The 11,371-nt window shown below is 42.5% G+C and overlaps 1 protein-coding gene across 6 annotated transcripts in view; it reads right to left on the bottom strand.

The window, feature by feature from the left end:
- Positions 1-11,371, bottom strand: part of ahi1 (Abelson helper integration site 1) — a 279,823-nt gene that overhangs the window by 29,695 nt on the left and 238,757 nt on the right. The window contains exon 23 of one of the 6 annotated variants that reach the window (XR_006311028.1): positions 4,767-4,936. The exons of 4 other annotated variants lie outside the window; for them this stretch is intronic. Coding sequence is in view for 1 of the 2 variants with exons in the window: in XM_043686166.1 (XP_043542101.1) it covers positions 11,099-11,119 (21 nt within the window). In the remaining variant the exon portion in view is untranslated. Of the gene's footprint in view, positions 1-4,766; positions 4,937-11,065; positions 11,120-11,371 lie in introns of those variants that run through there. One more of the 6 variants, XM_043686166.1, reaches the window with a different exon arrangement.

Below are 11,371 nucleotides of genomic sequence, written 5' to 3'. Positions count from 1 at the left end.
GCATCCTCTAACAGACTTATACCCCTTTACACTCACACTCATACATCATACACACACTCTCTCACAGACACTCACAAACTACCCCCAAAACACACACACACACACACAATACATTTGTGGGGTGCATTTATACTTGCAAAATTACATTTTATTTTGCTCAAAAACTGCATGGATTGTAAGATTCTGTAAATCCCTTTTTTTTAAGAAATCGAATCAGTCCGAACATTGGAGCACAGACAGACAGACTTTAACCTCACACTTTCAATGCATTAACAATAGATGCCATGTCAGCTCAGATAAAGTTCACTTGAGAATGTAACTTTAAAAAATGTTCTGTGATTTATACATGAAAGAACCAACATGGTAATTCTAAAAGATGAGAGATTTTACAAATAATCAGCTGTTTTTCAATATATAATCTCTGTTGCATCACACTGTAAACTTTTGCTATAAATTCTGTGCCTTATGATCTTATACTCCCCAACCACCTGATGAAAGAACAGGGCTCTGAAAGCTAATGCTTCTAAATAAACCTGTCGGATATAACCTGGTGTTGTGTGATTTTTTTAACTTTAACTTCTCTAATATTGATTGGAACCTCCTCAGTTCAAATAGTTTGGATGTAGCAGTTTTTGTCTGGTGTGTCCAGGAAAGATTTCTGACTCAATATGTAGATAGGGAGACTAGAGGGGAGGACATTTGGATTTGGTGCTTGGCAATGAACTAGGCCAGGTGCCAGATTTCTCAGTGGGAGAGCATTTCGGTGATAATAATCACAACTCCCTGATCTTTACTATAGTCATGGAGAAGGATAGCAGCAAACGGTATGGGAAAGTATTTAATGGGGGAGCAGGAATTACATGTTATTAGGCAGGAACTGGGGTACCTAAATTGGGAACAGATATTCTCAGGAAAATGCAAGACAGAAATGTGGAAGTTGTTTAGGAAGCACTTGCTGATAGTGCTGGATAGCTTTGTCCCACGAAGGCAAGGAAGGGATGGTAGGGTGAAGGAATCTTGGGTGACAAGGCATGTAGAATATCTAGCCAAGAGGAAGAAGGAAGCTTTCTTAAGGTTGAGGAAGCAAGGGTCAGACAGGGCTCTAAAGATTTACAAGGTAGTCAGGAAGGAACTGAAGAATGGACTTAGGAGGGCTAGAATGGGACATGAAAAAGCTTTAGCGGATAAGATTAAGGAAAACCTTAAGGCATTCTATACTTACGTGAGGAACAAGAGTGAGGGGAGGGCCGATCAGGGATAGTGGAGGGAACTTGTGCCAGGTGTTGGAGGAGATGGGGAGGTTCTTAATGAATACTTTGTTTCAGTATTCACTATTGAGAGGTCCTTGTCGTTTGACAGTGTGAAACAGGTTGATATGCTCAAATAGATTGATGTTAAGAAGGAAGATGTGCTGAAAACTTTGAAAAATGTAAGGATAGATCAGCCTCCTGGGCTGGACAGGATATACCCAAGGTTACTAGAGGAAGTGAGGGAAAAGGTTGCTGCTCCTTTACTCCTGTGTCCTCACTGTCCACGGGAGTAGTGCCAGATGATTGGAGGGTGGCAAATGTTATTCCCTTGTTCGCGAAAGGAAATAGGGATAATCCTAAGAATTACAGACCGGTCAGTCTTACATCTGTGCTGGGCAAATTATTGGGGAGGATTCTGAGAGACAGGATTTACGATTGATCAGAGATAGTCAGCATGGCTTTGTGAGGGGCAGGTCATGCCTCACAAGCCTTACTGAATTCTTTGAGGATGTGACAAAACACATTGATGAAGGTAGGGCAGTCAACATGGTGTACATGGAATTTAGCAAGGTATTTGATAAGATTTCCCATGGTAGGCTCATCCAGAAAGAAAGGAGGCATGGGATACAGGAAAATTTGGCTATCTGCACACAGAATTGGCTGGCCCACGGAAGACAGAGGGTGGTAGTAGACGGAAAGTATTCAGCCTGGAGTTCAGTGACCAGTGGCGTTCCACACTGATCTGTTCTGGAACCTGTGCTCTTATGATTTTTATAAATGACTTGGATGAGGAACATGAAGGGTGGGTTAATAAGATGATACGAAGGTTGATGGAGTGGTAGATAGTGTGGAAGACTGTTGTAGGTTGCAATGGGTCATTGACAGGATGCAGAATTGGGCTGATAAATGGCAGATGGAGTTCAACCTAGAAAGGTGTGAAATGATTCATTTTGGAAGGTTTACTTAGAATACAGGGTTAAAGGCAGGATTTTTGGCAGTTCGGAGGAACAGAGGAATCTTGGGGTACATGTCCATTGATCCCTCAAAGCTGCCACCCAAGTAGTTAGAGTTGTTAAGAAGGTGTATAGTGTGTTAGCTTTCATTAGCCGGGGGATTGAGTTTAAGAGCAGCGAGGTTATGCTGCAGCTCTACAGGACCCTGGTTAGACTACACTTGGAATATTGTGTTTGTTCTGGTCGCTTCATTATAGGACGAATGTGGAAGCTTTAGAGAGGATGCAGAGGATATTTATATTACATTACATTACAGTGTGGAAAAAGGCCCTTCGGCCCAACAAGTCCACACCGACCCGCTGAAGCGCAACCCACCCATACCCCTACATTAACCCCTTACCTAACACTACGGGCAATTTAGCATGGCCAATTCACCTGACCTGCACATCTTTGGACTGTGGGAGGAAACCGGAGCACCCGGAGGAAACCCACGCAGACACGGGGAGAATGTGCAAACTCCACACAGTCAGTCGCCTGAGGCTGCCTGGACTGGAGGGCATGTCTTACGAAGGTTGAGGAAGCTAGGACTTTTCTCATTGGAGCGAAGTAGGATGAGAGGTGACCTGATAGAGGTCTACAAGATAATGAGAGGCGTAGATAGAGTGAACAGTCAGAGACCTTTTCCCAGGGTAGAAATGCCTCTCACGAGAGGGCATAATTTTAAGGCGATTGGAGGAAAGTTTAGGGGAGATGTCAGAAGTAGGTTCTCTACTCAGAGAATGGTGGGTGCGTGGCATGCACTGCCCGCTATGGTAGTAGAGTCAGATACATTAGGGATATTTAAGCAGTTCTTAGACAGGCACATGGATGATAGTAAAATGAAGGAAATGTAGGTTCGTTTGATTTTAGAGTAGGATAGAAAGTCGGCAAAACATAGAGGCCGAAGGGCCTGTATTGTGCTCTACTGTTCGATGTTGAACCAATCCTGACTATCCCATGACCCCTTGAGACATTGCACACTACATAAATCTCAACTCAACATTTTTTTTTCTCCAGGGAAACAGGCCTAGCCTTTCCAATCTATAGTAAAGTTCCACAATCCATGGAATCATTATCACGAACCTATACTGCACCCCGTCTAATACATTTACATTGATTGTGTATCAGCAAATAGAACTTGTGTCTAAGCAGAAAGTTGTGGGCAAAAGGCCCACTGCACGACACAAATTAAAACTAACACTTCTGTACAGTTCATAGGGATACTTGCAATCTTTTAAATGAGACACTGTACTGATTTGATAAAGCATTGCAGTTTATGTGGTGACATGGACTTCTAAAATTTGCTTAATATGGAACACATCATAGGAACTATTACAAGTGCTGAATGTGTCAGGGAGCATTTGTTAACATTTCAAGCTGATGGTGTTGTGGAGAAATTATAGAGAACCACCAGGAGACGCAGAGAGTTCTTCAAGAAGTAGGTCTTTTATTTGCAAACCAAAAAACCGTGACACTGAGAAAGCAGATTCTCGAATGTCCCCGAACCTCAGGGTCTGTGGATTTTTATATTTTTTTTTAATCATGTTTCTGTTAGCTTATCAGCATGTCCAACTATATTAATCAAAGTACCTCACTCTAGCTACACAATAAACCAGTGATGTAAGTTCCCAGTATCTCTTTAGTTGTACATTCTACTTGATGTTATTCTAATGTCACAGTTGGATACTTATTATCACTTCTGCTGCAGTGATCTTTCATTGTAGACTAACCTGTCATGATAGATATTTAGCTATTCCATCTATTACAATAGTCTCCTGTCTCAAGCTGACTCTACTAACTTTTAATTAGATATTTTAATGTCATGTCCCAAATATTTACGGTCCCAATCCTGTCATAATAACACTTAGCAGAGAAACTTGCTTTATTACTTGTGTTATCTCATCTCGCCATAGTGACCTTTCAGCCTTAACCTTACTCTGCTAATTGGTGTAAGAATGTTCCACTATGGTTATCCCATCCTGCCCCTGACTTCCACAGAACACAGGTTGCTAATGGTCTACTTGCTTTAACCCTTCCCATGCTTTCATGTTCTTTATTTTCCATATTCCCCCCTTTGAGACCTACTGGTCTCACCCAAAGAAAGAAGACAATAAGGTCAGCCTCTCTTGTGCCCAATTCAAACAATATAGGTCCCAACATGGACTAAATAATTTTCAAAAGTCTGAGACTTAAAGGGTCCTTCCTCCATTCCTGGGGTCCCTTGGGCCAAAAACCTGTCCTCTAATAACCAGAACAGGAAAAAAGACCCAAGATCCCTCGCAATCTAGGACCCGCTCATTTTTCAGAAGTATCAATGACGTCCCCACGTGGACATATTCCTTGCACTGTGGTGGTTGTTAGATCATAATCATAGAGTGGTGGGGTTCCATCAGAGGAGTAAGCACTTCCTGGGGTAGTTGAAATGACCATAAGTTGCCATGTACTGATGCGAACTAAAAAGGATTCAGTGTTAGAGTTAGTTTGTGCTGGTGGGACAGCTTTAGTACAATGATTAAGGTGGTACCATATGTGTTGTCCTTCCACTTGGGTTGCGGTAGGTGATGCCTTAATCACTACGAAAGGTCCATCTCTCCTCGGCTCATTCCAGTGTCTTCAAAAAACCCACAGGTACACCCAATCCCTGGGTGTAATAGGTCCTTCCTCGTTAACAGGTGGCGGTTCTCTTTGTGTTTCCTGCAGGTGGATAGTCTCATGTATCATAGTTAGCTGCTGCATATATTGCTTAAGTTTTAAGGTTAACCGCTCCAAGCTAGGCCCTTCATATGGGCCTCTCCACCTGGGCACTGGCATAGGTCTACCTGTGAGCATCTCATGCGGTGTTAGATTGGTCATGCGATTAGTCTGCATTAGTGCAGCGGCAGTGCATCAACCCAATTAAGATTGCTGCTTGCAAAGATCTTGTTTAATTTGGCTTTCAATATCCCATTAATCCTTTCCACCATACCCTGTGACTGGGGATGGTACTCGCACCCAAACCTCTGTTTGATTCTCAAAGACTGCAGACCAACTTAACTACTTTCTGAATGAAGGCAGACCCATTGTCTGAACTAATTTCCGATGGTATACCAAACCTTGGGATAACCTCATTCATCAGAAATTTCACTACTTCCCAGCTCCTGGTTTCAACCTTATTTCTACTGGGCTAGCTGATTTCACTTTCCCTACATCTGTATCATGCTGTGAACACAAAGTGGCTGGTAATGCATCCAATTGCTCATTACCATATTGATCACCTTCCTCCACTGTCACTGGTATGCTCCGCTGGGGTGTTACTTTGACTTCCTTCGGATTCTCTGTCAAGGTGCAGCATACTAGGATTTTAATATAGCTGCCATCCCTGGATCCCCAAACCCCTGTCATGAGCATATGCCATTCCCAACTGTTTCTACATGCCTGCCATAGGTCCTAAATCTTTAGATGTACATCCCTTATTTACCAGTAAGGTTACATGTGGTGTGGCACCTGGTACTCTATACCACTTTTCCAGGAACACATTGTTTTCTATTTATAGGATCACTCCCTGCTCCCCTAATATTATCGTTTCACTTCTCAAATGTTAAAGAGCAGTGACTTCCTGCTGCCATTGCCTCTCTAACATCTCATCCTGATATCACTGTATAGTGCAGCTCAGACTTAGGTGGTCTTGCTTTAGTCAACATCGTCAACACTTCTGCTCCCACATCCCCCAAATGTCTTAAACATCACTTGCTACATCCCCTATCCAATAAACAATAACATCTTTAACTTCTTGAATCACTAATTGTGCATTGGTCTTTTCTATGACCAAGCCCTGCTGTGTGCACTCCAATCTTACCTCTAACTGTTGTACCTACCTAACAAATTAATTGGCGTCTCTCTAGACACTAATATTGGCAGAACTATCTCCCTACCTTCCATTTCTAATCTTAGTGGAGCTGTAAATCGGGTTAACTGTGATTTCCCTGAGAACCCAACAGTTTTAACAAATTTACTTGTCATCGGAAAGTGAGAGGCATACCACTGCTGTACACAAGTGTATCTAGCTCCAATATCTATCATCACCTGTGTCTGAGGCCCTTCTATATTAATTTGTATTACTGGTTCTTGATCAGCCTCCCATGTTACTACAGGGTATTACCCCTTCCCACCCAGGTTCTCAGGGCATCCTGAACACATCATTTCTGACCCCCCTTGAGCCTGATTATTTATCATGTACCTTAGTCCCTCATTCCTACGTCTTTGTCCTTGAGGACCCCAGTTCTGTTTTGGCTGTTGTTTAAATCTGCCCTGCCCCGGATACGTCCCCTGTGGGAAAGCTTCTCTAAATACCTCCATTGTTGGCATGGGACTTTCTGGCCCCTGTCTGGCTACCTGATAGGATCCCCCTTGCACCGGCACTTGGTTCACGCAAGTGTTGATTACTGTGTCGGTTCTTACTGGCAACATCTTTTTAGCCTTCTGTTTTTCTTTCTTTTTAAGCTCTTCGAGCTGCATTTGTGCCAGCTTCCTTTGCACCTCCTCCTGCTGTTCAGGCAGTTTCGCTTTGTCTTTTTGAAACCTTTCAACTGCATGAGCTACATGATCTCTAAATTCCTGGTGGCTCGCTTATGTCAGACCCACCACTTCCTCCAGCCTTGACCTGACTTAGGAGGGCATTGCCTCAATGATGGAATTTTGGAACATTGTAGTCAGCAACTGATTAGTGTCTATGTCTTGTTCTGTTTCCAGCCTCCACTTCTTTAACTGTTTCTCTAAGTAGCAGCCGGGTTTTCACTTTCTCCCAGTGGTTCCCCTCTCAGACCCTGGGGGTCTATTTTGGGTGGATAACAGTTTCTTAAGGCCTGCCATACACTCTGTCTCACTTGATCAAACCCAACCCCATCAATCATTGGATTGTCTGCCACATTTTTCAAACGGGCTCGGACCATTATTTCCTTTAACTTCGGGAGCTCTACCGACCTCACCAGCAGTGCCTTCAAGTCTCCTATAGCCAGCAATTGCCCTATGGTTTCATCTTCGAAAGCCCTGATTCACTTTCCCGCTCCCTCATGCAAACTGGGCAGTGCATTCTTCAGCTCTTCCAGATCCTGAGTTCCCCAAGGAATGTATTGTGGGTTTCTCCCCTCTTTCATAAGAAGCGGTAGCACCTTTCCCTGTTGGCCCTTTTTCCCTTTATTGACACTACTTCTCAATAAATCCCCCTCGGGCTCTGAGTCCGATGCTATTTCTAATTCCTCACATTCTTTAGGTACTGGGGCCTTTTTCTTTCCTTGTCTCTCATCGTCCCTTTTTGCTTGCTCTCCATCACTTTCACTGTTTTTCTCTTCAGCCCTTCTTTTGTATTGCAATGAGTATTCCTCAATTACCTTTTGTTCCCTTAGCCCACGCAGCACACTAATCTCATCTTTCAGCTCTTCTTGCTCTCGTTGTATAGCTTCTATTTGCTCCTGCCTGTCCCTTTTCTCTCTTTCTCTTCTTTCCCCCAGTTCATTTTTGTCTTCCGCACTTCTATCCCATTCTAACTGTTCCTCTATTTCTACTGTTCCCTTTATTACTGGACACTGCTTCATTGCCTCTTCATTCGAGTAGGAAGGAGGTTTATTCAACTCCTCCACATCTGGGTATACATGGAGATTGCTGATTCCTACTTTTCTGTTTCCCGTAACTGCTCAGCTCGTTCTTTTGCAGCTTTCCTAGTTACCACAGGTGCCTGACAAGTTACCTTCAGTTCCTCACCCTCTTTCCTGAAAAGTTTCAGTATTTCCATCTCCTGATCGCTTTGGTTTCTATTTTTAGATTTATCTTTTGGCTTATAGTTCTTAATTAGTCCTTCCATCTCATTGCACATATGTATATCAAAGTTACCTTCTTTTGGCCATTTAGTCAATAAATCCTTAGTTCTTTTTTCCCATTTCTCAGAAATTTTTACAATATCATTTCTTGCCCCTCGAAATTTCTTAATCAATATCTCAATTGCAGTCACTTTATCCATCCTACGATATATTTCAGTCGAACCAATGTATTATCTTTGCTCTCATAAATCACTTTCTCATACCATTCAAGTCCGGTAGTGCTTTGTTCAATAGTATAAGCAATTCCTAACTTTATAACTTGTAATTGTCCCTTACCAATCTATCAATTTCTAAACGTCCTCAATTGCAGCTAGTTAATACAAACAACCTATTCTCATTCATTCAACCTAAACCAATCTAACACTGCACCTTCATAATGCATCAATCACTATTGGTTTCTTGAGAAATTTCTCTTTCAAAAAAAACCTATCTTAACTTCTTACAGTACAAAATAAGATCAAAATACCCCTGGATCTCGAGCTCCAGGGAAACATACACACACACGTTTGCTGCTAACAGCCAAACACTCTGCTATAAATCAATTGCTGTTAGCCACAGCCTTACTTAAACAGACCTTTTGTTCATTTCCAAAAGTCTAATTATCCTACAGGCCTTATCTAAAACATTTAACAGTCTAGTAACACTATAACACTATGACTATTCTCTGCTATTTTCACTTTTAATCATCCACTACCAATTTGCCGGCTTTCTAAACAGGTCTATCAGCGCTTCCAGTAAAACAATTTCCCCTTACCTATTCTGCCCTATCTATCTATAGGATCTTATAAAACCATTTCCCCTTCTTTATTCTGCCCTATCTATCTATAGGGTCTTATATTTATGCCTTATCTATCCATAGGGTCTTACATACACCACATGGAATTTTTGCTACTTTTTATTCTTACTCACCCCTTACCCCACTGCGCAGTTTTCTTGACCAATTCTTCACGTCTCCTTCAGCAGCAATTTACCCCTTGCCTTTGGATCTTGGATTGGAGAGACCCTCCGGCAGGTTCCCGCACCTCAGAGACCCAAGGACCACTCGAAGCCAACAGAATATAGTCTGAATTCACAGCAAAAATGCTAACCTTTTTTTTGTTGGGTACCCTTATTCTGTCAGTCTTTGGAGTGTCCCCGGTGGACCAAGAAGTGCCCTGTTTCTGCCGCCCTCTGTCCAGTTGGGTCTCTGCAAGACTCTGCTCGATGCGCCAAATTTGTTGTGGAGAAAATACAGAGAACCACCAGGAGATGCAAAGAGTTCTTCAAGAAGTAAGTCTTTTATTTGCAAAAAACCGTGACACTGAGAAAGCTGATTCTCGAATGCCCACAAACCTCAGGGTCCGTGGATTTTTATATCTTTTTTTATCATGTTTCTGTTAGCTTATCAGCATGTCCAACTATATTAATCAAAGTACCTCACTCTAGCTACACAATAAACCAGCAATGTTAGTTCCCAGTATCTCTTTAGTTGTACATTCTACTTGATGTTATTCTAATGTCACAGTTGGATATTTATTATCACTTCTGCTACAGTGATCTTGCATTGCAGACTAACCTATCATGATAGATATTTAGCTATTCCATCTATTACAACAGTCTCCTGTCTCAAGCTGACTCCACTAACTTTTAATTAGATATTTTGATGTCATGTCCCAAATATTTACGGTCCTAATCCTGTCATAATAACACTTAGCAGAGAAACTTGCTTTATTACTTGTGTTATCTCATCTCGCCATAGTGACCTTTCAGCCTTAACCTTACTCTGCTAATTGGTGTAAGAATGTTCCACTATGGTTATCCCATCCTGCCCCTGACTTCCACAGAACACAGGTTGCTAGTGGTCTTCATGCTTTAACCCTTCCCATGCTTTCATATTCTTTATTTTACATAATGGCTGAATTCTGTAGAAAGATCATCAATCTGAAGGTAAAATCTCACAGGGTTCTGAATAACGTGGGCCATGGTGGGAAATGTGGTAGAGTTGCATGAAAAGTCCAGTAAGACCTAACTTACCACAGGAACAACACGCTGCATCTTTTAATACAATTCTGGCAACAAGATGAGATTCTCACTCAGCAGCAGTATGTTGCTTATAGAAGATAATTATTGCTTATTAACAATGTTTCATTTAAGTTGCATGGCTGTGTATGCAAGCAGCTACTTCAAGGTTCCATGCATGGTGATCAGCATCAGCACACTGATCATTGCAATCACTTCTGGCTCCAGAAGTCGCTGTCACATACAGTTGGAGAGAAAATTAGAAGGAACTCTGCTTATTAATGACTTTATCAACTGCAGATTTTGACCTACTGACATGCAACTTTGCAGCATACCAACTGCTGTAAGCAAACTAGACGCCAAGAATTCTAGATATGGAAATTAGATAGGGTACCTGGCGATTTCACTCTTTGTTTACTCCATAGGACTGTCTTGTTGGACATGAGGCACCAGCATTTCAGGGCATGCTTCACGGGCGCCGGCCAAAAACACTCCACATCCACAGACATTTGATATGCACCAAGCTTTAAGAACCCTCATAGTATATCATTGATCCACAAACAGCACACTTTCACATTTCATATGGCAATCATCATTATAATGCTGCAGCTCAGGTGTGTGTACCCAGCTCATAGGCTGGACTTGGCTGCATCTCTTGGTGCTCGCTCACTTTTGAGTTGACCTGGATGCTCACAGCATCCAGGTCTTGCCTCGTCTTTTGTGCATTTCTCCCTCAGAGAGAGATTCCACACTGTCATTACTGCTGTGCTGTTTAGCACAGACACACAGTCAGGAAGTTTCTCGTAAATGTCAACAGTCCTCAGTCAAGTCAAAGGCGTTAGCCTTTACTCAAAGATCCCAGTACAACACGTCAAGGGCTCCCACGGATACCAGTCCTGGGGCTTTGACACAGTCAGTCAGCTGCTCAGAATGGTTTGAGCAAGACTCCTCTCCACTTACAGGGTGAAGATCAGGCTGTCCACCATCTGAATTAAGTCTTTCTCCCCTATGGTGGGCTAGTTTCCTCCTGTAATGACAGACAGGCAGATATTAAGGGAAGTACAAGTGGGTGGCACAGCAGTTACTTCTGATACATGTGAAATGGTGCCCTGAGTGAGTGAGTGACTACACAGCGCAGAAGGCATGTAGGATTAGTGGTGTCAGGAGATGGAGTACGTGACAGTAAGCGAGGGAAATGTTGCAGGCAGTAGTTTCGGTGATAGAACCTGGGTTTTTGGTGAAAGGTGGTACAATAACACGGATAAAGAGAATGTGAGCT

Source organism: Chiloscyllium plagiosum, chromosome 3 (genome assembly GCF_004010195.1).
Source record: "Chiloscyllium plagiosum isolate BGI_BamShark_2017 chromosome 3, ASM401019v2, whole genome shotgun sequence".
Classification (NCBI taxonomy): Eukaryota; Metazoa; Chordata; class Chondrichthyes; order Orectolobiformes; family Hemiscylliidae; genus Chiloscyllium; species Chiloscyllium plagiosum.
This window is presented reverse-complemented; position numbering and strand designations above follow the sequence as displayed.